The sequence below is a fragment of the Ruditapes philippinarum genome, unplaced genomic scaffold (assembly GCF_026571515.1).
Source record: "Ruditapes philippinarum isolate M1 unplaced genomic scaffold, ASM2657151v2 ctg1886_1_1_1_1, whole genome shotgun sequence".
NCBI classification, from domain to species: Eukaryota; Metazoa; Mollusca; class Bivalvia; order Venerida; family Veneridae; genus Ruditapes; species Ruditapes philippinarum.
Window position 1 is genome coordinate 147,721 of NW_026862694.1, and position 26,967 is coordinate 174,687.

General features: G+C 31.7%; 1 protein-coding gene across 3 annotated transcripts in view; it reads left to right on the top strand.

Moving 5' to 3' along the window:
* The window catches only part of LOC132719932 (neurogenic locus notch homolog protein 1-like), a 109,510-nt gene that overhangs the window by 40,323 nt on the left and 42,220 nt on the right, over positions 1-26,967 (top strand). For 2 of the 3 annotated variants that reach the window (XM_060703891.1, XM_060703890.1), the window contains exons 4-6: positions 875-1,015; positions 2,776-2,980; positions 3,342-3,475. In XM_060703891.1, the coding sequence (XP_060559874.1) occupies positions 875-1,015; positions 2,776-2,980; positions 3,342-3,475 (480 nt within the window). Of the gene's footprint in view, positions 1-874; positions 1,016-2,775; positions 2,981-3,341; positions 3,476-18,043; positions 19,335-26,967 lie in introns of those variants that run through there. The other variant, XM_060703892.1, reaches the window with a different exon arrangement.

The following is a 26,967-nucleotide window of genomic DNA, read 5'->3' on the forward strand; positions in this document are numbered from 1 at the left end:
TCTTATTATCTGTTGGCAACACGATACATGTTTACTTATAGTGATCAGCTAATAAAGTAAGAAAAATACAATCATGGTATATAACTTGTGGCCATGACAAAATAAAGTGTTTCTGCATGTCTCCTGTATGTGTAAATTGTTATAATGTTATGTCAAATGCCTTTTTATGCCCCTATTTGTTATAAGTTGGTAAGGGAGGGGGGCATATAGATTTGGTAGGGTTGGGGGGCATATAGGTTTGCTCTTATCCATATGTGTTGCTTTTCTGCTGCCTGTCTGTCATCCTGTCCACCCATAGACTGACAAAATATAATAATAAATATTGGAATGTGGGGGTATCTGTGTCCTATTTGCACATTAATATTTTGTTTGTTTGATTGAACAAGGACAGTCTTTTTTGCTCACTAGTCACAAAGTGACATCGTGAGCTTTTGTGATCGCTTTTCGTTCGGGGTCCGTCTGTAAACTTTTACTTTAAACAACATCTCCTCATAAACTGCTGAGCCAATTTCATCCAAACTTCACAGGAATGTTCCTTTGATAGTCAACTTTAAAACATTTCAAAGAATTTAATTCCATGCAGAACTCTTCTTCTAAAAAACTGAAAGAGCTAGAGCTTAAATCTTTGGCATGAAACATTGTCTAGTCAGTGTCTACCAACTTTGTTCAAATAAAAGCCCTATGTGTATTGAAAAAAATTAAAAAAACTTCATTTAAAAACATACTTGTAGTCTAACTCTAAATGAAATTGTTAATTTATACTGAATTCAGCCCTCTTTTGTTATAATACAGAACCATGAACTGTTCCTCCTACTGTGAATTTAAATATGTTATATCATCCATACATCTTATGCATTTAACTATTTTATACCAGGATTTACCGGAACTCAATGTGAATACGTTAACCCGGCCAGTGCGTGTTATCACTCTCCGTGTAAGAATGGCGGGAGTTGTGTCAACAGTTTCTCTCAAGACCTGTCAGTCTACAGGTGCGACTGTAAAACAGGATTTATGGGTATGTTATAACATGATATATTCTTTATCAGTTAGTTTTCTATATCCAATCGCTTCTTTTTAAATTGTACTATGTGATCATCAAATTTATTCGTTATTGGACACTGTGCAGTCCAATATATCCTATATTGGACTGTTGAGTGCACATGACCTTCTCCATATATTGTCAAATAAGGACAAAAGTATCCAAGTGGTATATGTAAAAATCATTGAAAGCAATTACGTATACAGCCTTGATTGCTTTACTTATTGTGATATGCTATTAATCCATATTTTGGCATTTCCTGAATCAAATTAAGATGTGAAAGAAAAAGGATATTCAATAGGGAGAAATAGAATCCCAATAGAAAGTCCAAAACTGCAAAATTGAAATGTTGCAGGCTTGATCCTGTTTATGGACATTACGGGAAAGTGTAAGCTAGTTTTACAACATTGTCTTATACAGTACAATACTGGCTAATACATCTTGAATAAATGGAGAAAAAAATGAATGTAAGAGATAATTAAATCTACCACAGGTGTCTTATGTTAAAGGGACTCCACTGAGGGTTTTTTGACAGGACTGGCAATAAAATGTCATGTAATTTTCCAAGATTAATGTTGCAGTTGATGTAGATCTAGACCAATATCTTGTGTGCAAAATTTCTGTCACAAAGTGGGCAAAAACAGGACAAAAATACGATTTCAAATCAATTTTTGTATATTTTTCTGAGTAATTTTGCATATTTTTCTATTTAAAGTGCCCCAGCTCACATATGTAAAATGAAAATCAAATTTTAGGTCATTGAACCTCAGTGGAGTTCCTAAAAGTAATAATATATGTAAGACAATTAAATCTACAAAGTCATGAACCAATATTGGAAACTCAGTCATGTCACAAACTATGTAACCTTACTTTCATAATATACCCTCCAAGACAAAGTAAGAAGTCTCTGATCCAGACACTAATTTGTTGTCTTGTTTGAATAATTTACCAGCGAAAACAGTAATTATTGTAATGTTATAAACATCGAAAAGAATGTGCATGCAATAGTAGGTGTATAATAATACCCGACACAGATGTAATTAGGGCTGGCTGAAAAGTGTCTGGCAATTTATAAGGCATTACGGTACATTACGTTTACCGTGTATCTCAATGAATTATTGGAATGCAACTGGCTTCCAAGGTTACGATTCCGTACTTATACTATCATACTTTTTTTATCGTCAGTCTTCAAGGTAGACAAAAAAATATGATAAATAGGTTTTTATTGGCAGGAAAACTGCTACCTAAAGTCACCCTCCCAAATAATTTGTCTTACGTTAGCAATTTCTAGTTATTCTGACATTGATAGTTACTGTAGATAACATTTTCTAGATAATCGGGACCTGTGAACCCCGGCATGCATGCCTTTCTGTATGTGGTCGTAGTAGACTTTTCAGTGGATGCTATTGAACCCTTACATCACTAAATATCTCAAATGGACTTGTCCGTCTTTCAATCTGGACAAAACCATTCATCATTTTTAGGGGAAAATTTCAAAATATATACTTACTGAATAGCAAAACATTGCAAACTATAAGCAGACGACACTGATGTGCTGGCTGATCTTGGCCTTCATTTGCTGCAGGGTTATATTTAGTTTCAGCTATCAGGCTAAGAGTTAATTTTAATATTTTGATTATAAAGTCCTCAATATTAATCTGCGACTATTCCAAAGCTCGTAGTGTGGACTACACAAAGTCATGCATGGAATTATAATTATGTTTACATTATTTTAGGTATGCACTGCGAGACGATAGATTACTGTGTAAACCAGCCGTGTAGTAATGGCGCTACATGTACATCACATAGCAATGGCTACACGTGCGCATGCAAGTTTGGATTTACTGGTGACACGTGTAAAGATGATATAGATGAATGCGCAGCTAACCCAAACTTATGTCAAAATGGCGGAAACTGTGAAAACCAATATGGTTCATATTTGTAAGTTAAAAGAAATTCATTTAAATAAAAAATAAGACACTGTCATATAGGGGAAGTAACTTTTACAATATGTTTTGAGAATTGAAAAATGAGTAGCTTCCCTTTAAGTGTAACAAGGGGTGTAATTTATATTGTGAGATGTGAAAACCTTTTTATATTGATTACTTCCCCTTAAAAAGAAGCATGAGGCAGATGGTAAAAACTTTTTGAAAGTTTTTACAATAAAAGTAGATACAATTTTTAGAGATTGATTTCTTTTCTTAAGTATTAAACAAGCTGTAAAAATATCACTTTATTTTGTTGATAGAGACTATCAGATACTACTAGATAATAGATGTACTTAAATATGAATATTTTGCAGTTGTAATTGCCCAGTGACATATCGAGGCCAGTTGTGTGAACAACCTTATGTCCCATGTTCTCCAGACCCCTGTCAGAACAACGGCTTGTGCTTGAATACCAGTGCTACAACCTATCAGTGCACATGTTTATCAGGTAAGATTTTAAGGACTGTTTACACCAAAAAGGAAGTGACTACTCAGTAAATCATTACACAAAAGTAGTGCAAGATGAAGTTCCCTGGTTGTTCTATGGTACAACATAATTGACACTTTTGATATCATATGGGATCTTTGGTTTTATGCATGAATACTGTTATATATTATAATTTAACAAAACTGATTGGCAAAGTCATACAAAATCTCGGAAATGGCATGTAATTAAATACTGGTAGATCGATCTGTGTTATTAATGTGTATGAAGACTTTATAATTACACCCTTTTCTTTTATTTCTTCTTATTATAATGCATGGAAGGGCACCTGAGGTCTTCCTCCAACAGTAAAGCTAGAACGTCGCCATATGACCTATACTGTGTCAGGGTGACATAAAACCCAAACAAACTTCTTATTAATGTTTAGCATTTCTTTGTCTTTTAAAGCTTTGAAAGTCTACAGTATGAAACATTGACTTATAAATGCAATTGATTTCTTTTTCCGTATTTACGAGATTAAGACAGCATCTCATGTACATACATAGTAAAATTTATAAGACTTCTACATCATTCTTTAAAATAACATATAACAAGCTATTTTTCAACTTTTCTATTGATGTTCGGCACCTTGAATGGTCAATACCCCCAACCCCCTCAAAAAACAAAAAAGAAAAATATATATATTAGTATATATGAACTGGAAATAGGGAAAAAAAAGAAGAAAAGTCAATTTTTTATTTTTTATTTTTTTTTACTCTTTTATATCGGTCATAATTATTTTATAAAAAATTATAAATATTGTTTGATTTGACCTAATTTTTGTTTGATTAACCCAGAAAATTACGTGTTGTGATATACAATGCCTACTGTATCATGTTCTGTCTAAATATAGAACTAAAAATCGTACTTTCTCATGAGACAGTATTTGTTCAAGTTGATATTCGGGAAGCTTTTCACGCAGCTCTCAATGACTATAAGTGGTTATGACAATTGTCACGTTATTGCGTATCCCATGAATTCCCACAATGCACAGGAAGCATAGTTTACCAATCAGACACTTTCGATCGCGTTTTTGGGTCGGATGATTTGCATTTAAGGTCAAGATTTTGAATGATATAAACTAAATAACATCATAAAGCTTAATAACATGGGCTGTTTTTTGCTTGTGCCGATAGGTGTGCTGATATGACACCATATGACATCATGGGTGTTACGATGGCATGATAGCTTTACATCTTGACTTTCGACCAAATTATTATTTATTCCATGCACTTAAACTGGGCTGTCAAATCTATTTTTTTCTTGTAACATAGATACACTCTTATTGCACCAATGTGATCAAGCCGTAGAGTTTGAAACAATTGAATTTAATACAATGAATAGATGCGGAAGATATATGTCTTATTGTTTTCTTATGTCACGTTAATTGTTTCAAAAGCACCACTTTCGTGCCTAGAGGTTTACCTCGAAGATTTTTTTCCTCATTTTTATCCAATATTTGAATGACTAAGTTACTAAGAAATAAAATTACTAATTTACTAAGTTTTGAAATCAATGACGTAAGTAACTAAGTTTTAAATGGCTAAATATCTAAAGTTTCATGTGAATATATTAACTTACGTAGAATATTTTCATCATCAAAATGACCAGAGAAAAAAGATGAATCAGTACCAGTAAACATTTCTAATGTTTTGATGTGGCGGCATGGCCGAGTCGTTAATGTGTCGGACTAGTAATCTTATGATCGCTAGCCGCATGGGTTCAAACCCCGCCAGGGGCAAGTTGTTGTTTCCTTGAGCAAGAAACTTTACACTCATTGCTCAGTACTGGTTGGTTCCAGGAACGGATTTGAAAGTGTATCTATAAGCTTATAGCTTCATACACAATCGAACTAAAATAAATTCTGTATAAACCAAACATTTCTAAAAATATATTAGTTTTGGAAAGGAACCAACTTAAAGGGCACTGAGGGCAGGCAGATGAATTAGAATTGAATTTTGTTGTTTGTGGGGGTTTTTTTCATGAAAGAGAGCCTTATTAATAGCTGTACAGGCCATGTAAATAATTATTTAAGATATATAAATATTTTAATGCATAAATATTTTAATGCATGATTCAAGGGCAGATAACTCAAAATTGAGATTGGTAACAACCAATTTTTTTTTTTCACCTAAAATATTTCTGTCATCATAATTTATTCTAACAACATGCCAAGTTTTAAGACATTCTTTTGAACATATTTTTAGTTCTGCCTTTATATCTATATGAAAATGTAAAGTGCATGCATTTTTGTGCTGATTTTGTAATCTTGAAAACAATGTGTATACTAATCAGCCAGTCATTCTGTTGGGAGGACACCCCTTTTTTTCATTCCAGGGCACAAATAGAACACGCTGCCTTGAATTTAAAGATGTGCTAATTTTCTGGTATTTAAGTCTGCCATATGTCTAAGGCGTAATGTAATTATTTGCCACTCTGTCGGACTGTTTTAAGGGATTCTGGTTGCAGAATCCTGGGAAAATTTTCCACGCTTCAAATTTCATGCCAGTGAAAAAGATAAGACAAACACATGGTTTCAGAAATAGATTTAAAAGTTTAAAGTATAAAGTGCACGGCTACATTTTATATCACAAAATATCATGAGGATATGAATGAAACTTGTTACATTTGTACTTATTTTGGCAATGAAGTCCAATTTTTCTGAAAAATTAATTTGATGAATAAAAAAGTAGTACCATCCATGAAGAGCCTAAAACTGAGCCTGCAATATTTTCAATTTTGTCATTTTTGGCGTCCAGTAGGGATTCTGATTTTCTCTATTTTATTGCAAAATATGCTTTGTATCAACATGTTTATCACCATAGGCGTGTTAACTCTCAGGTTGCAGGTGGGAGCTGAATATTCTCGTGCAACCAGTGCGAACCAAGATCAGATAGCACATTCATGCCTGTATTGGTTTGTCTTGGTCTGCATTGTTTGCAGTTCAACTAGTAAATATTTTGAAACTTTCTATAAAAATGATGGATGGATTTGTAAAGGTTGAAAGATGGACAAATACATTCAAGATTTTTATTGTGGTAAGAGTTAAACGCGACAGGTACGTTTAAGTGCACAGATCACAGATATGCAGTCTGTCCTGACACTGTCCTGATGCATTTTAGTTTCAACATTTTATAGGATAATTGAGCCGTGTCATGACAAAACCAACATAATGGGTTTGCGACAAGCATGGATCCAGATCAGCCTGCGCAGCCGGGCAGTCTGTTCAGGATCTATGCTGTTCGCTTACCAACTCTTTTACAAGTACATGTAGAGAAACTGATAGCGAACAGCATGGATCCTGATCAGACTGCGCAAATGCGCAGGCTTGTCTGGATCCATGCTGGTGGCAAACCCATTATGTTGATTTTGTCATGACGCGGCTCAATTAATCCACTTCACAGAATGATCACCAGTACATCACATAATTATCATAACAAAACTCGTGAAAATGAAATTGTCATAAATAATTATCATATATGGACATTATTTTACATATTGGCAGCTTAATTGGTTAGTTAAGTGATAATATTGTACAGTTATTGACAGGAGTAAGTATGGTGTGATATAAGAGAAAGTTATTATCTGTTTACATCACATGTTATCAGAGTAAAGAATCTACCTCAAGGGCAAAGATAGTCGCTCAATTGTACTACAATATCCCCATTGTTGTTGCTTAAAATATTTTCTAAATTTAAGAGTAACTTATACCATTGTTTATTGAATAATAAATAACTGTAGTCTTAATAGAATGATGTGCCTTTTTTCAATACTTACAAACCCTTACTATGTACCTAAACCTAAAATGCTCAGCCTTTTGCCACCAGTATAGAGCCAGGCCAGCCTACAAGGCAGTGCAGTCTGATCTGAGCCATTATATTCTAAGCTTGGCTGACCAACCTGATATCCCCAAAATTCATATTGGACAGTTCCAAAAATGGAAGCTGGACAAGTCCATTTAAGAAATTTAGCAGGTAAAGAGTTAAATGTACTACTTTTAAAATCCAGAAAGCAACATGCAATTTCTTACAGAAAAAAACAACAACATATTTCAATGTTTCATAAAGTTGATATATTTTATCAGTATAGATACAGCATTAAAAGAAACTGTGAGAGCTAGGTCAGACAGCAGAAAGAACATTTTCTGTAATGCTTACCCAGCTAAATATCTTAATTGGAATGTCTTGTTGTCCATCTTTAATCAATCTGGACAAAACCATTCATCATTTTTAGGAAAAATTTCAAAATTGCGAACTCTGACTGAATAGCTTTTGGTCAAAACCATTTATCATTTTTCAGAAAAATTTAAAAAAAATTTACACTGACTAATAACAACGAGTGCTGACTACGGTCAGACGGCTGATATTGGCCAGCACTGGTATACATTTGTCTGCGATGGTCTACACTTGGTAAAATCAGGTACTAACAGCAGGGTAGTTGTTACATTGGAGCTTTTTTATTTTTTTGGCAAGTTAGAGTACTTTTATTTATTCACTTTACATCCACTGATTAAAAACAATATTGACGTTAACTGTAAAAGATTGGATCAAAGATGCCGCGGACATGTCAAACCTCTTATAGCAAGGTCTTTGTCAATATCGGCAAATATTGGCAGTTATCTAACGTGTTAAACTAATCTCTGATAATTCCTTAATTATACACTACTGATAATGCACCAATTAAGACCAAGTGGTCAGTTTAAGCTGGAATGACCACTGATGTCCATTGTCTGCTAAGATTTTATTGCCACTGGGTAAATAGATTATTCGGGAGGTGCCAATTCCTCTATAATGTATGTTTGATCAATGAATTAAACCATTTGGCTGGACTTTGAGGGTTCCGTCTTTATTACAAATTTTTTTTATTGTACCATGATGTTTATTTTTTAGTGATCTTGTTTACTTCCATTGTTTTGTTTGTTTGTTGACAAACTGTTGACGTAAGTAACTGTGAAATCTTTTGAAATTGAAAGTCCTCCGACTTATTTCTGTCTGACCCATGATGAGATTTGTTATTTTTCTTAAAACTTTATTACTCAAAGGTTAGTGGTAGCTTAGTGATTAAGAGATTAAGGTTCTGCCTCTCAACCCGGGGATTATAGGTTTGAGCCCTATTCAGGTCATGACCATGTTTCTTCATATGACAACAGTATTGGTTAGCTCGAGGGGTTAATGAATGACTTGTTTTGCAATTGGGCTTGAGTGATCATGTATAAACTAAAGCATACAAAGTTTTTAGGCATCTATAATCTAGATTTAAGGATCCACAATATACATACAAAGTCCAAGGTTATAAAGAAATTCTCCAGACTCAGAATTCAGGTATTTGATTGGTCAGAACTGTTACAAAATGTACACTGACCAATGAAAATTATAAGATTTGAGACTGAACTCAGGAAAAAAGTTTTATAACCTTAAGGCCAGGTATAAATTAAATCCTTCATGAGTACAGTCTTTTAACCTTACTCTGTTTTAATTTTTTGTAAATTTTATTTTATTTTTTGGAGGGGAAAACCCTTAAAAAGGAAAATTTGATTTTAAAAACAAATTTTGCACAAAAAAACATTTAAGAGTTCCATCTGTATAGTTTAAAAAAGGACTAATTTTACTTTGTGGGGGTGGTATAGATCGTCTGCACAAAAAAATAATTATGTGCTAGTTAATATTCATATAAAACAAAAGATTGGCTTAGGAAATTATTGTAAATTAGATTAATAATAAATTGGTAACTAAACTTTAGCAGAAAGGTTATGATTAATTATTTTACGTGAAGCTTACTAAGGATAAGTTATACTTAAGTGTTAGTTTTAAAGTTTTAAGTTTTAGTTCAACTGAATAATAAGTTTTTTTTTACAGATTTAAACGCCAGTTTTCATACTTTCGTATGTTTGTTTTACAGTACCGTATTTAACTAACATCCCGCTGTATTTGATATATATTCAGATTAGTTCAAATGTAGTACAACTTTTCCCACTTGATATTCGATGCATGAAATCCATCATAAAGTATACATACTCGTATTCATATGCAAAGTATCAGATGTTTTTTGCCCGAGCCTTTTGTGTACAGGTATTTCAAAAAGAGCTAAGTAGAAATGTCTTTCAAATTGTATGTGAAAGACAACGCATGAACGAATTTTGAGAAGATTGGAGGCTTTTTAAGGTGACTATAATCTCTACTCCTGAACGTTAATGATGGCCATAGCGCTGAATTTTTAATACGATCGGGTTACGTGTGTCATTAAAGAATAAAGCCAAATATGTCGACAAATAAGAATATTGGTTGCGTAGTGGGGGTTTTCGTCAGTGCGCGTGTCATATTGATGTTCGATGATTTGATATAACGGCCAAATCTGTTTTATCTTTAAGATTATGAATTTCACTTCTCGCAAGTCATCAATCCAGATACCATACTTCAATAAAATATTGATTGCATTTTATAATATTAAACTTGTATCGTATGCACACCGTATGATGAACTATTGTAAACTATTCAGCCTTTCTAATTAAATCATTTTCAAATGAAAATTTTGTTATAAAGTATGAATTTGCAGATCTTTGATAAAGTAGGTTTGAAAATCGCTTAAATTACTTTGAAAGTTGTTGTAATAATCATATTATTTCTGATTTTTTTAATTAGCCACATTTTTGCCAGATCATAACAATTTGACATCTACTGTATTTTTGGGGAGGCTATGCCGACCCAATGTTAATAACTGTCTGTCAAATCTTACTGCCGCGGTAATCAGGTCAAAAAATAGTACCTTGATTTTTTCTAAGCTGACTCATCACTCATCACAGACATTTACAATATGAAAATATTTTCATTCTTTAATTTCATATCTGCAATTTGTAAAGATAATAATTCTCTGAAAAATTCTTGATTTTTGTTTAAATCACTACTCCGTGACGTCATACTGCCACGGTAATCAGGTCAAAAAATAGTACTTTGATTTTTTCTAAGCTGACTCATCACTCATCACAGACATTTACAATATGAAAATATTTTCATTCTTTAATTTCATATCTGCAATTTGTAAAGATAATAATTCTCTGAAAAATTCTTGATTTTTTTGTTTAAATCACTACTCCGTGACGTCATACTGCCGCGGTAATCAGGTTTAGGCATATTACGTACGTCTGTATTAAATAGTTCTGGTATGAAAACCCTTCAAAATAATAACTTTATCCATATTTTTTTAACAAAAAGCATAAATGAAAATTTATAAGTAAATGCTTTAATTCAGTGGCAAATATTCTTTATTATTTTTTGATAACAATTTTCCAATTACTACGCAGCGACCAACTGTTTATGACGGGTCATTAACTAGAACGTTGCAACTACGTATTCTCAATATCATGCATGTGCTTTTGTTGTTATAAACTATTAATAGTCCTTAATATTTTTTAAAGACAAATAATTGTAAACTGTCGCTTACATCAGAGACATGGATCATGCTTGCGTGATAACTAAGGAAAACTAACTTATTTGTACACCCCAGGAGGCTGTACGCGGAAAACGCTCATAAACCGCTAAATCATATAGCTGTTTAGTAAATATTTTGCATCGTTTTAACTAAAAATTCACTGATGGTGATGAACATATAGTTTAAAAACATTTTATTCTTTAACCATTATCGCCGAAAAAAAACTATTTAACTACAAAACCCCTAAGGACCTCCGACAAAATCCCAGCACAATATTACATTTTACATTAGCAAAATAAAAAAAGCAATACTTATATTTTCATCTTACATAATTCATTAATCAAACTTTTAACATAAAAGTATCTTTGGTAATTGACAGATCCCTACTCTGATCTTTTATTTGTATAGGAATAAATTTAAACATGTGCTCTTTTGTTTAGGAATATTTTGTAGTGAAAGTCTTATATATTCACTAATCTCATAATTAGAATTAGACAGGTCAGGAATTTATACAAACAGTTGTTTAGTTAACTATGCTCATTTTAATCCCAATAGAAACATTCAAATATTTGTGGTAAAAAACATGACCAAAGTACTAGTAGTCGTTTACCCGGTGGTGATCCCATTAAACTGATTATAGATTCGAATTGATAAGAAAACACAAATAGAAACATGTGTTTCCGTACAACAAAATCGGAAGTAAAGTGAACAGTTAATTGACAGAAATATGTGGTCAAATATGTTTTTAACAAGGAAAATAAGTATTTCAGAGAAAAGACGCAAGATCAGTATGACCCCGTATTGTGTAATTAGAAAGTTTATTCAATTCTAGGGCATACATCATAATTTGATAGTCCATTTGTAATAAAATTCAAATTTTCAATACAGATTATGAGATACATAAAAAATATTAAAGAATAAGAAGCTTTAATTAAAAAACAAAAACAAAAAAAACAAAAACAAAAAAACCGCATACATATACAAATTACTTACAGTCGAGCATCGGGAAGTCATTAACATATCTTACGAAACTTTAATTTGAAACCGATATTTGCTCGCGCTGAAGTGATAAATGTTTATTTGAAAAATAAAAAAAAAAGAACTTTTATGGTTGTGTTCTAAAAATAATGGGCGGCATAAGAGGAATTTCTTATTCATTTTACAACACTTGAAAAATTACTACAGAAAATGTGATGTTGTTTTGTTTTCAACAAAAGTGAGTGTGTTTTAAGTTTATTTATACTCGGCGCCGGAATAAACCATATGTCCGAGATTATAGCATCTGGGACGTCTTTTTCAAGCAGATTCTTCCTGGAAGCCCATTCTTCGTTCTTTGGTGGTAAAGGAGACGACAATACCGTCAAGGCATCAACTTTCTGACTGACGACAACAAAAACGGCATCTATTAGCGCCAAACCTCCAGAGTAAGTCACGACAGGTCAACCAATCACCTCTGGTACTTATGATGACTTGACTATGACCTTCCGTGTGCCTTCTCCGCGACGTGCACGCCTCTGGAGGTATTTGGAGAAGTTTCAACAAAAACTTCCAAAACACGCCATTTATAACACCATTCATAGCACTGACGGCTTCGATGTTCTCATCTATTTGCGGGAAATGGTCGACAGGGAAAACCCTACGTAATAACCGCACACCCTGTTAACAACAGATTTTCCGCAGTCTATATTTCAAGCTAGTGAAGTTTAAAAATACACGTAGAATCTATCGATTAACTACCATAAGTTGGTTGAGTGTTGAGTGTTGGCGTAAAAAAAGAAGATATAACTTCCTGATCAATTTTCACTTAGGTTGATTCAGTTTTGAATAAGCTTTGCAGAGATGTATTTTTTCAAAGAAATATTTAGCTTTAATATTATCCGACGCCGTCAGTAATGAAATGGGATTAATTTTCTGAAACGTGATTTTATTCGAGATTTGCTTCTGAAGAAGACAACCTTCTGTCCGTAGAGCATGAATGTTAATACTCATCACAAGACAGTATCTTATTGATCTCAATTATGGTACATCTAAACGTGTATAATTTTTATGTTCAATAAAAATGTTGCATCACTGCAGTTGTTATTATCATTCAATAATATTAAAATGACATAAAATATTTATGATGAACAGTCCTAGAATATTTTGATAAGGAACCGTCAGTTGTAAAATGTTATTGTTATCTGATAATGAACAGTCGTCATACTTGCTGGTATGTCATTTATTATTGACAGTTTAGGTTTTTCAAAATTTGCATGATTAACAGTCCGAATGTAGACCTTAATTAAATGTTCTGGAATATTAACAAAATGAATAGTCAACCTCATTAACCATATATATGAATGGTTGAACACAACAGTAAGGATAAATAGCGCAATGTGCATATCTTTTTATTTTGGTAGCATATTTTAAGCAAAAAGAAAAGAAACTATAAGTCTGAAACATTCTCTCATAGCCTCCCCATCAGTACATTCAGTGCTTTGATTTTAAATATAGCAAACACTGAGGACTTTATCACCTCTTATGTCCAGGCTTATTTCCTCTTATAATAGTACACATCCCTCTCATAATCATACATACCACCTCTCATGCCAGGGTTATTACCACTCATGATTAGATAATCACCTCTCATGATAAGATGCATCACCTCTCGTGTCCGGGCTTATCCCAACTCATAATAATATATTATCACCTCTCTTGTCTAGGCTTATTACTTCTAATGATAAGGTAGTCACCACTCAAGATTTTATAGACTACCTCTCATGCCCTGCCTTGTTTCCTTTTACTCTCATGTTAATTCTTATACCTCTCATGATTAGATAATCACCTCTCATTTCTGAGCATATACCCTCTCATGATGATATATTTACATCTTGTGTTTAAGCTTATTAAACCCCATATTAAAATACCCAACATTTAATGCCCAAGCTTATTTTTCAATTTCATAAGTTATTATCTGTCATGTCGGACCTGATAACCTCTCTTAATAAGATAATCCCCTCTTATGGACAGGCTTATCACCTCTCATGATAAGTTACATCACCTCTCATGATAAGTTACATCACCTCTCACAACCGAATTTGACATCCCCCATAACCAACTTACAGCAATTAAAACTCTTCTTTGTTAATGCGCACACCTGTAAGGAATCTTTTCATAGTTTTTATTGCTAACTGGTTCATTGGGTTGATTTAAACTGATTTATTTTTCTAGATTGTTAACTTTTAATGTGATCAATCTGCAGTATGTGAAGGAATTGCATACAGTATGGTTTGACTTGAGTTTTGGCTTTAGTTTACAGACTGTCATGAGATAAACATCTTGTTATGACAGAATAACTCAAACAGTTTGAACACATTGAAATTATACAGTATATCACTGTAGAAAATCAGAAAATTACATTCAAATACTATGGTGTATCATTTTATAAAATCAGATTCTTTGTTGAAATGGTATGGTAGATCATTTATAGAGATCAGATTGTTATAGGGTTTGAATTCAAATGGGCGAGGCTTTATTCTAATTTAGATGACAATTAATGGTGATAACCTCTGATTACTTCATAGAGTAACTTCAACACAATTACATTTTGTTTATCAATTATTAGATTTCTTTGCTTTATTTCTTTATGTTTATCAATATTAAGATTTCTTTGCTTTAATTCTTTATGTTTATCAATAATAAGATGTTTTACTTACATTAGAAGATATTTCTTTAATAACTTTTTAAAAATTATTTCTTTGTTTTTTTGTTTGTTTTTTTTGTTTGGCTATTTTAATTTCCTATAAATTTGTATGTTTTAATTGTGTAAAGTAAAACAGGAACTTTTTTGATTTTGTTGCTAGTGTAGTTGAATATATTTTTGTTTTGAAGATACTTTCATAATCAATTATGAATTACCCTTTTAATTGAATTCCCTGTTTCGAATTTGGAACTGTCCGTTTTTAAGTTTGAATGGTTCATCTCAATATTTAAATGATTATGATTATTGAACAATCTACAGTTGTAAGAGTTTCGTCAGACAGGGTGTAAGTACTGGCTTGGAAGTGTGGGGCTGGGAAATGTCAGATGGGAAGTGTGGGCTGGGAAGGCACTATCCCAGTGGCGTAGAAAAGTCAATAATAATGGTTTACACCACAAGATTTTTACAGTTAGAAATAAGAAATAACTTAAGTTCTAATTATGTTGCTTTATGATATAAAATCTATAAAAGGTGAAATCCCTAGTAAGTAATGAAAACAATAAAATAAGACGAAAATTGCGGGCTTAATTTGATCTCAGTCTATTTATGAGAGATAATTTTAAAAGTGCAACATCCCTTGCACCCTAATCATTTGATGTGGTTTTTTTTCAAGGAAAAAAAAAAAAAAATAAAAATTAAAAATCTAAATTCAATTTTTCGCATGTATACTAGTTCTTCTTTAACATCTGCTAACAAACACGATATATCAATACAAAAGGTTTGGTTTTTCAGGACAATTTGAAGGTACATTGTATAATGTAACTCAATAGTTTGAGGTTTCGAGAGCGATACATTAAAACGTTGGTGTCATTGGTACAAACTTATACCCTCTGTTAATTTTCTACTGTATATTTGAGATGCCGGTAACATAATTATAGACGGAAATCATATATAATTACTGAATCATATTTCTGGGCTAACAAGGTTAAAGTTACCGTAATTCTAGAGAAAGTACTGAATATTTTAAGTGTTTTTTCGGCCACTTCTCATCAAATATTTAGACTATACAAGGCATTGTCTTATTCCAGTACAGTATACAATATACCTGTATAATTATCAAGGTAATTAGTTGATTTGGTATCCTTGCCTTTCATTAACTCACTGTTACCCTACATGTAATCTAAACCTACTTGAAAGGCAAACATTGGCTCTTCTACCATGTTAATTAACTCCCAAATTTGTAAAGGCAGGAATGACTTGGATCATTGTTCTTTTTTTGTGCTGTGTTTTTTTATGCAAAATATGTGGCTAGGTGGAGTCATAGTGAAGTTAAAAAGACTTGTTGTTAGTTGATTTGATTTGTCTATCTAATAAAGTTGTAAAGTTGCCAGATAAGCATTCTGCTGCAGGTCATCTTTGAAAATTATGTTGACTAGCATTAAAGCTGCATGTCTCCGTATGAGCCAAAAATATTTCCAAGAAAGTTATATTTGAGAAAAATGTACTAAGATTTTAAGAAAAGTCAAAAGATTTAAGATTCAAGTAATAATTTGCAGGTTATGTGCGATTAAGGACTGATTTTGCAGTATTTATCATCATATTCTATTACTGTGTTACTGCATTACTGCAAAGGCTATTTTTGCTTATTTAGACCTCTTTTAAATTTGGTAATTTATGTGGATTACAAGCGCTGTTTGCAATTTGTAAAATTTTTTCTTTGTTTACTTCACAATATTTTACTTTAAAATACATTTTTTAAATTTTCATAAAAACTAGCATGAATCAGGAGGCTTGCTCCTTTTAATTATTTACCCGACTCATTATGAGCTGCCCTGATGCAAATAAATCTTTATTTGTCAATACTTATTGTCTGGAATAAACTTTCATTCTGTTCTCTTAACACTTTTACTAGAATTTAATTGTTAATTGTTATCATATTTCTTGGAAAAAAAGCTTGGATTTCTTCATTTTAGGTATTGAATGAGCTAGTTCTGCTGATAACTTAATGCTTTTTTTGAAAGTCATTCTGGATGTGATGCCCAAAACTTATTCAAGGTCACGATGCCAGTGATTTCCCAGGGTGCAATATTTCTTGTATAGTAATTTAAACAGCAAAATAATTAATATCCGAATACTGTAGTAGATAAAACAATCACAGCTACTGTTTTTGAGAATATCACTTTCTACAAACTTCATATTTTACTAAGTCTCCATTTCGGGTTCAAATTTAAATGCACACAAAAAAAAGAGAAAAGAAAAATAACAATGGAGAAAAAAAAGCCACAAAAGGTGTTCAGTTTCTAGGAGGATGAATAGAATAGAATATGATACTGAAACATTGTATAGTCCAATGAAAGTTTTTTTTAGAAATAAGAGATTTGTTATAAAAGTTTTTGTGCTTTACACCCATTACTTGTATGGAAGGGAGGTGGCAAGTTTGATCCCCATTTGTTCCTGTAAAAAAGCCAATATCTGAAGCAGGGCCTGCAGATTACTGAACATAAATCATTGTGCAAATTGACTAATGATTCCTTAGCACAAATAGTTTAATCATTTTTCTCTACCTATTAATTTCTTTCTTGTCTTAATACCGGTATATATAACAAATGAATTTATTTACATATTGTTACTAAAATCATTTGAAATGAAAACAAATATTAAATATTTTTAATTTTTAAATCATTTCATGTAAATGCATTTAAAAAATAACCTAGTATTAAAATTTTGTAATGCTTTTGGTTGCATTTCAAATTTTCTGAAGAAATTTAATTTAACATACAACATAGTTTGATATTTGATAAAATTTAATAAATATATTTTGTATTAAAAACAGATAACAGTTATTCAGCATACTGGTATTTTAATTTTAATAAAAAAGAGAGTGATAAAGATCATTTTGTTGACACCTTGAACAGGTAGGATCTTCACAGCTTGACAGGGGAAACTCTCCAGATTTTTAACTCTTGACATTTCATTTACACTCTCTTTTATTTTATGATTTAATATTTTGATCTTTTTATCAGATAAACCCAATGTTGTTATTATTTTGTTTATTTAATTTCTACACTGTCTAGATAGCATCACTTTTCTCAATTGTCTCCTATGTTTAATTGTTTATATTTACCTGTATTACTTTTAAGATTTAAGTTTATTTATATAACTGAATAAGAGATAATACAGAATAATAGGTATATAGAAAATGCGAAAAATGCCCCGGGGTGGGGATTTTTTGTTGTTTGTGTGTCAGTGATATGACAAGGCTTTGGAGAAGAAAAAAAAGCTATTGATGTATTGGAGATAGCTACCTGTATCCACGATCCACACCGACAATGACAAAATCACTGGAGTATGAAACAGATCTCCCAAATTTAACCTCTCTGTACACCTTTTATTATTCTTCCAAATTTTAGCAAATACAGGTAAATTTAGTGTCGCTGTGCTCAGATTTTACAAACTATGTTTAGGTGTATATGGATATAAAAGGTTATTAGATTAGAAAACGTCTGGGATTAGCGAAGGATTTGTTACGGCAGAGAAGAACAGTGTGCATATTCTAAAGAAGAAGGAAACGGGATTTGTTAAAGGGGGGTTTTAAAACAAAAAGTTATTGCGCGATATTGGATATTACCTTGGATTAGTAAAAAGCGTGGGAATGGGGTTGCTGAAAAGCTCGTGTTTCACAGATTGTGATCGCTGTTTATACAGACAAGCTCCTCACTGAGGCAGATCAACTTCGGCTTCTTTTTGCACTACATGCTGCTTTAATATAAAACAAAAAGTTTTCGAAAGTTTTGCGAAAAAGTGTTTATAGTGAAAATAATGGTGGGCAGTGATGAGGAGTTGGTTATATTTAGTGACAGTACTTGCGTTATGGAGGAAGAGCTCAAAGATTGAATGCACAGATTATATGGTCTGTTTTTAAGTGGTTTAAGAGATTTAAGTACTGTAACATTGTAACACTCTGGTGACTAATGTGTGAGAATATTTTGTGTTTTCGCAGTTTGTATAAATACAGTTGCTGTTGTACTGTGGTAGTAAGTTGATCACAGTTTTGTCTTCACTCTGTGATTTACATGTGACCTGGCAGGGAGAGAGAGAGAGAAAAGGGGAAGGGATCTCACCCAAGTGATATATTGATGATTCTACACTAGGGGACCAATTACTTCACTGGATGCCAGTGTTCAGAAAAGGACAAAAATTTGTTACAACAAATATTGTATATTTAAAGGGGACCAACTTATTGAACATTCATCAGCGGATCAAAAGGACTTTATATTTTTCAGTGACAATTTAGTGAGTTTTAAGGGACCAATTAACTGAATGGACATAATTGAAAGTAAAGGAGATTATAAGTGAAATATTTATAACATATTGAAGGTGACCAATTAATTATCAAAAAAGGTATTGGACATCATAATAGTGATCACCTGTTATTGAAAAAAAGGAAAGAAAACATATTGAAATTATTTGTGATAATTTTACTGTGATATTTTAATTTGTGGGTTATATTTTTCAAAAGAAGAGGGACCAATAACTGAGCATATATATGATATTTTTGTTGTGAAAAAAATATTATTCTTAAATTTTTGGAAGTGCTAGAAACAAATAAATATAATTATCAAATATGATTTGGATATAACAAAAGTAACGATACAACACAGTCAAAGAAAATGGAGCATTTTCGAGCAACTTTTCGGATTTATGTGCTTCTTGTTATATGTAAGTATCTTTTTTTATATGTGAAGTTTTACAGAATTTACTTCATTTTATATGTAATATACAGTTGAGTCTGAAACATTTTCGTTATATCTGGCTTCATTCGAAATAGATTGTATTAACATCGCATTTTTTTCATTATCAAAATATTATCCCTTGTTCTTTGATTTAAGCTGTAAGTAATTATCTTAGATCATACCAAAGAAAAAGCTATCATCTATAATATTGTTGGATTTTATGTAATTATTTATTTTGCACTTAATACTAAATATAGATAATGTGATTTGATTGCGTGTTATTCTTTCATACATAACATAGAAATAAGATTTGTGCCCTTGATCAGATGGTTGTACGAATGGAATTTCTTTAAGTATCGTTTGTGGCTTTTTTCCTCATTCTTTTTCTTTTCTAAAGGAGCGAAAGTTTAATAAGTGTAAATGTTTTAGAAAAAATATAACATGTGTTTAAATAGTTTACTTGATTATTTTGTTTATAGGACATTGGATGTTCTTTGTGTAACATATAATATGCATACACATGTATGTCATAATAGAAGACAATTAACTAGTAATTAGTGAGAAACTGTCAGTATGCAAACAGGTAGCTCATTAAGAGCTGTGCAAAATGTCGTGCCCAGGTCCTGGTTGGAGTCCTTGACATAAGTTGCAAAGGATGTATAAATTTTAAGTAATAAGTAACGATAAACAGTCCTAAAACTTTGTCAACCGTTAAACTCTAAGACTCTGTTACCAATTTGGCTAATGGACGATGCAACGACTTTTTATATTTAATGTTGTATTTATTAACAAATTACATGCATATCATAATCTGTTTATAAATATTTTATCTTTTCGGTCCATATTTTCTCTTTCATTTACTGAAAAAGTAAAAGTTTTATTTTTAGAACCAACAGTAAATTAGAATATTCAGTTTAAAGTTTTCTTAATTTTAAACGTGTCATCCTTTATTTACATTTTTGGGTCTCTTTGTTTGTTATCTGTACAGCCTATCGTATGTACATCCGCAAACCGGTCGTAAACCGGTGCATTACTTTGATGGTAAAGTCATAACATTGATAAAGGTATTGGCGAAACAATTAACGTATTAGGTCAGAGATTACGAGTTAATGCTTCTTTTCACTCCCGCCAACATTTCGTTTCATCGTTTCATCTTTTTTTTTTTCATTTTTCATATAAATTTTTTTTTCGTGGTCTGCTATTTATAAAACTTACCTGACAGCCGAGGGTTTATTTTTCATATATTTTCAAATATTTTAAATCAAGACGGAATTTTAAGATAAGACTAAACATATATTATCAGTGAAATATGATATAGCGAACATGTTAGTCATCAATTTATTACATAAAGACGTTAAGATAAGTTTATGTTAACTGATTTAGGAATGTAACTTGATTGCATGTCTTTGTCTTACAAAGACAGACGACTTTAATAATTAATTTTTTGTTGGGTTGTAATTTTCTGAAAATTTGCAAAAAAGTTATCAATAAATTCACTCATTATTTATTAAAAGGATGCAAAATGTCATTATTCATTACTGTTAATTCGTTACATATTTTTATGAAACTGTCAACAGTTGATTAGATTTTATCTTCAGGATCGAAATAACTGATAAAGTTCAAGACACAGTTCATTTTAAATGGTAAAATAATGCTGAATGGCATTTTAAATACAGTTTCAATAAAACTGATAATAATCAAAACCGGTTTTCTTCAGAAAATTAACGCAACATGGGAATAATAATCGCTCTCAAAGGGTCACCGATTTACAATGTTTTGTAGCTTTAATTGATTTTATTTCTTTTAATTAAGTGAAGATTAGCTTCTTAAGATCGGGGAGTAAAATTGCGTTTAAGGACTCTTTTATTTTTCTCGTCGTAGTCTCTGATAGTTGTATGATACTGTCATGAGAACCAAGAGCGTTAATTTTCTATTGATCACCCGTTAATTGAATAATACTGATTAAATTTTGAAGACTATTCTTCTTTGGCGGCACTCAACTGAGGGTCGTGGAACATTGTCACAGCATTGTCTTTTAACATATTGCATGTATTTCACGATCGACTCGTGAATTATGGGACAAGAGGGCCAATTTTCTGATCGAATTGTATGTCAGTTGACGTTACCTTCAGAAAAAGCTGTGAAAGTTTGTCAACTATTGGAGGGAAGTTTCTTTGTCCGATTTACTGTATTTCACACGTCTGGGAAAATCCATGGATTGTGAGAAGTTAAGTTTGGTGTTTAAGGGTGAAATAAAAAATTGAATGTTTGTATTTGCATAATAAAGTATTGACAGTTATTTCTGCTGGTATCCTTCATCAGGAAGGTAACAAGATTAGTATATTGGTTAATTGATGTTAGTGCACTGCACACTGTTAACATCCGCCTTTGACATAAATGCACTTCAAGTGTGAACAATATATCATGTAAGTTTTCCAATCAAGAATTTGACAAGTGTGTCTCATTAATTGACCAATGTGCACAGAAAACTGTGAACACCTTCACTTGCCATAACTGCACTTTAAGAGTGAACAATGTCATAAGTTTCCAATCAAGAATGTGAAAAGTGTGTCTCACTAATTGACCAACATGCACAAAAAACTGTGAACACCTTTACTTGCCATAACTGCAATTTAAGAGTGTGAACATCTGTAGATCTAACAATCACACAGTGGTAATTTAAGGTAACCTCAACTTTAATTCAGATATTGTACATGTGCTTTCAATATTGTATTGTAATTTTATAATATGTGCTTTAAACTGAAACAAAATCTCAGTGAATGAAATATAAATATTTTTCTCCCTTTCAAATACAGTTACGTCATTTGTTTTGTGAAAACTATTATGTAAAATACATGTAAAGGCAAAACTGAAGTATATAAACTCAAACTGCATCCGGTACAAATTAAACATTTTTTTTTTGTTGGACAGAAAGGCTGCATTTTCGATAAAGTTACATTTAACTTGCAGTATGTGTGCATGCATTTTGTCCTTAAAATAAATACTCCAGTCATTCATAGTATAATTTTGTTAGACTTAGTATGTTAGGGCATTATACATTGTATATAGCATTCTAATGTGCGTAATTTGCCAAACAATTGTCATTATTTTCGTTTTTGACCTTTTTGTTACAAGCCAGCTTTGTTTTCTATGTTTTATACTAATTTACGTAGTTTACTTTTTTTATGTACATGATGTATTTCAATCTTATAATGGCAATATTTTCACATGAAGATATTTTAATGTCGCCGACAGGCTTTGCACCTGCCTTACGTTGTTTCCGCTCGTTGAACACAAATTATTCCCATTTTATACTTCCCCGATAAAAGTTTATTTACATTTTTTGTCCAGTCGGTTTATAAAACCAAGTTTTGTGATTTGTATATGAAATTTAACATTAATTTTGACAGAATCTGACAGGTTTCTAAGTGGTGATGTATGAATAAACAGTGATAGTTTTAGGACAATAAAAATGATAAAATGAATTTATTATAGTAGATTTTATCCGAAACTCAAAATGTTTAATATTTAAGATATTTGAGCTTCTTTTTTTGAATTCCTTAAATCTTAATTAAGCCTCAATAATAAGGTTATTGTTAACAGTATTATAATTGAAATTTTTTGTTTGCTTATTCGTAAAAGTAATATACAGGGCAAGCCTTCTACGCGGAACTATTAGTGCAAAATCAATGTAGTATCAAAAAGACTTTGCCCCAGTATAATATCCTGTTGGTAGACTGATTCCCAAAATTTTCATCCTCTAATTAAAATTTCTGAAATTGATAATAGACTGGTCCAAAATGAAAGCTGGACAAACTTTTACAAGAAGTAACTACCTCTCATTAATTGTCAAATTTTGTAAACCATCTAATGTTGCCAAAATATACAATAATATTTTCTAATGCACACTGCTATTATACACCTTGTGCTTTTCAACCTTCTTACTTCATTGATCTTTGTACTTTCCTGAAAGATTACCTGTTTTAAGAAACCACCTGTCATATTGATCCACTTATCATATTCCATAGGTTGATCTTATGGACAGGTTTTTTGAGGATGTATATGTTTTTCTCTTTTTCTCTCATTTAACCTTAGGTGTGATACATGGTTGAAATAGGCTTTTGTTTAGCTCAGAAATGATACAGTGTTAAGAAAGATTTTTGTGTGTGTGTTTGGGTTTATTTACCCTCGCCACCAAAAAGAGACCATATGGGCGAGCATGAAAGATTTTTGTTTTGCTCAGCAATAATATATGGTTGAACAAGGTGTCAACGAGTCACAGGAGGTGTCATATAGTTGCTCGCATAATGAGGGAGGACAAAGGAAAGTTAAGATAGAATCTCTATATGACACTGTATGAATGACCAGTGTCTGAACACATTAGTCACTTTATATATTATATATATCGGTCCAAAGTTTAATTTCTTCTTTGCTTAGTACTAGTAAAGAGTCTAAACTTCCTCATATACTTAAGACTTAGGTTGTGCCACTTAAGTTTTACAATCTTATGCAACCATACATTACATGACTGAAGTGGATTAATATGTTTGACACCAATAATACAGTTAAACTTCACTGACTGCTGATTCAATTCATAGATGTAAAGAAGTTGTTTGTTACTAGTGGGGAAAATGCTTAATGACTGCATAATGACTGGAATATGATTTTTATACTCGTCAAAATATATTTTCTTTGCCATCTTAATTAACAAAGTTGTCACACAAGTTGTAAATAAAGAGGCATTTATATTTGATAAATCAAAAGTACATACAGTAAACCCTGGGAATAAAGGCCATCTAAGGGAGAGACTGAACATGGCCTCTCTTGACAAGTGGTCTTTATTTGGAGGTAACATTGATCTATTTTAATCAATGAAGGTTTGTTAACAAATGGTCTTTATTCACAAAGTGGTCTTTCTTCGGAGGTGGTCCTACACACAGGTTTGGCTGTACAAAATTTATTGAAATGGACTTTGTTCAATGTGATAACTTATTTATTGTCTTTCCGTTGAAGTAAAGAACATTCTATTTTTAGAATAAATCAACTTGTGACAGATGGGGGCGCATAGTGGAAATAATTGTTTGATTATTTATAATTTCATTTGTAAACGTTTTATGGTCCATTTCTGGTTTATATTGTAGATATTAAACAAGATATTAAAAACTTATTTCCTGTCAAATTTTATTTGAAGATCTTCTTTAATGGACCAATTTAAATAAGCCTGTTGTTTTGGTTTGTGGATGGAAAAAATTGTTTATTAAGAATACAAGTCATTTTAAGATAATAAAAAGGGAGTGGTCATCATGTACAAATGTTAGGGCTATAAGGGGATGCAAAACTTGTGTGTAAAAATTAAAAGAAATATTCACAACACCTTTATGTATAGTATCTGACTGACTGCCAGTCTGTGATTTATGAAGGATAAAAAGTTGCAATGGAAACAAACTTGAAGTCTTAAAAACCCAGTCACTTTGGTATATTTAGATAAAATTTCTTCACAAAATGTTTAAAACAAAAATCACAGTAAAATTTAGCACACATAGAGTGGATATGATTTTTTTGTTGTTACTCAACATTATTCTGTCCACTTTCTCCATGGCTGACTGCAATAAACAGCTGCAAAATTTATTGCAAGAGTCGTGTTGTATGTTTTTTCTTGATAAAATTTGAAATAGGAGAACGTTACTATCTCCATGCAATTCCACGGAACATTTTGAGGTCATCTTGCTATAATTGCAGACTGGCATATTTCACTGCCAAGTTTTCATGTAACGTAGATATATAGTGACATATTGTAATTACGGGGTATGAGAAAAAATGCTGCAACATGTCTATTTTGAATATTACATTGAGGCACCCATTGCTATTAAAAATAAAATGGCAAGAACAAAGGGCAAACAAAAATTTATTCATACTTCCTCTGTTAATATCTGGATTTTTTAGCAAAATTCACTGTTATAATTAAATGTAGTCAGTAATGAGGCATTTTTTTATCTTTAAAAGTCATTGGAAGCATTGAATTTTATCAATGAAGGAACAGGTAGATTCATATTATGTTTTATTTTATTCAGGCTGCATGCAACTTTATATAAGATCAGTCTGTCTGAGCACATCAAAAACCATGGTCCTTAATATTGAGATAGTGTGAATAACTAAACAATTTTCATATTCAAAATATCAATTTTGGAGGGAAAAAAAACCAACTTACACTGATCAACTATTCAGTCTAAATTAACCCAATGTCATTTAATTATAAAATACATATCAAGTTCAATAGACTTTCATTTCCTGTATTTTAACGTAAACAAAAATAAAACCCTTTTCCTGGATTTCTGTTCCTGAATTTAATTGGTGGTTTTCATTTCAAGTAGGAAATGGATCTACATTTCATGACTTCTTAGAACCAAAAAAACTTTGTTGAAAACACTGTGTACAACTAATAATTTAGTTTAGCAGAGCAGGCGCGTAAGTCAAGCAAAGTTGTATGTTGTTTGTCGTTTGTTTGAGGATTTGTTTTTCAAAGAAGTTAAATCCCACCCGGTTTAGCTACACGATAATTTTTATTATTTAACAATTTATTATCGTACATTATCAGGTTGTCATGTACGGATGATCGTAAATTGATCAAGTCCCATGAACGTTGAAAGTTTCACGATCATTTAATTATCGTGACATGCACGGTTTTTAATTGTCATATTCAGATTTTTTTCACAAGACGTACATGTATATGGATATTTTTTAAACTGTTTCACAAAACTTATGTAATCCTAGTTGAAACTTGTTATTAAAACATTTCCTTTAATCTTTATCATGACTTTGTAACTATTGTGTAGGTGAAAGAATTTAGTACACAGGATGTAGAAGTTAGTCAAGTGGTGCTCGAGTTTATTTTCTTTAAAGTTACAAACCCTGTCTCCTTTCATGTAACATTCCTGTTTTCTTATAAGGCAAATAAATAACTCAATGAGCGTGTTCGCATCTCTATCAAACTCAAGGTCAAAGAAACCACTTAGTTTTACTAGAATACCCCAAGCTTATGCCTTGGTATTGCTAAGTCACATGTTTTCCTAATGATAGGAGCACCGAAAATACCCCTCCTATTTTACTTAAAATCTAGACTAGAACATTGATTCTTTCTGTGAGTTTGGAAATTTTTTTTTACTGTTCATCCATTATTTATTAAATTGCTGTAAATACTGATTGCTTTAATAGAATATGATTTTTAATAGCAATACAATTTTTTTACCAGTACAAACAAGAATAGTTAAGAATATTACTTGTTTGATAAGTTGATAAGTTGCTAAGTTGCGGTCTTAAATTTAATATCCTTGATAAATTCTGGAGGTTTGCTAAATGACACATAGTTTTCTCTTAGGGTAATTTTAATCAAACTGATACAGTTATATTTTTGTTTTCCTTGTAATGTTGTAATATAAATAGCAAGAAATCATTTTCATTTTTCTGATCATATCTCCTTTATCTTGGATAGCATAAACATCAGTCAGTAGCATAATGATCTTAAGTTGCTAAAACTTTCAAGTTAAAGTTACATGGTGTATGTCTATTGCAAAAGAAAACTGACAGAATTTTCACCTTATATCAAGGGTATCTTGAGAAAA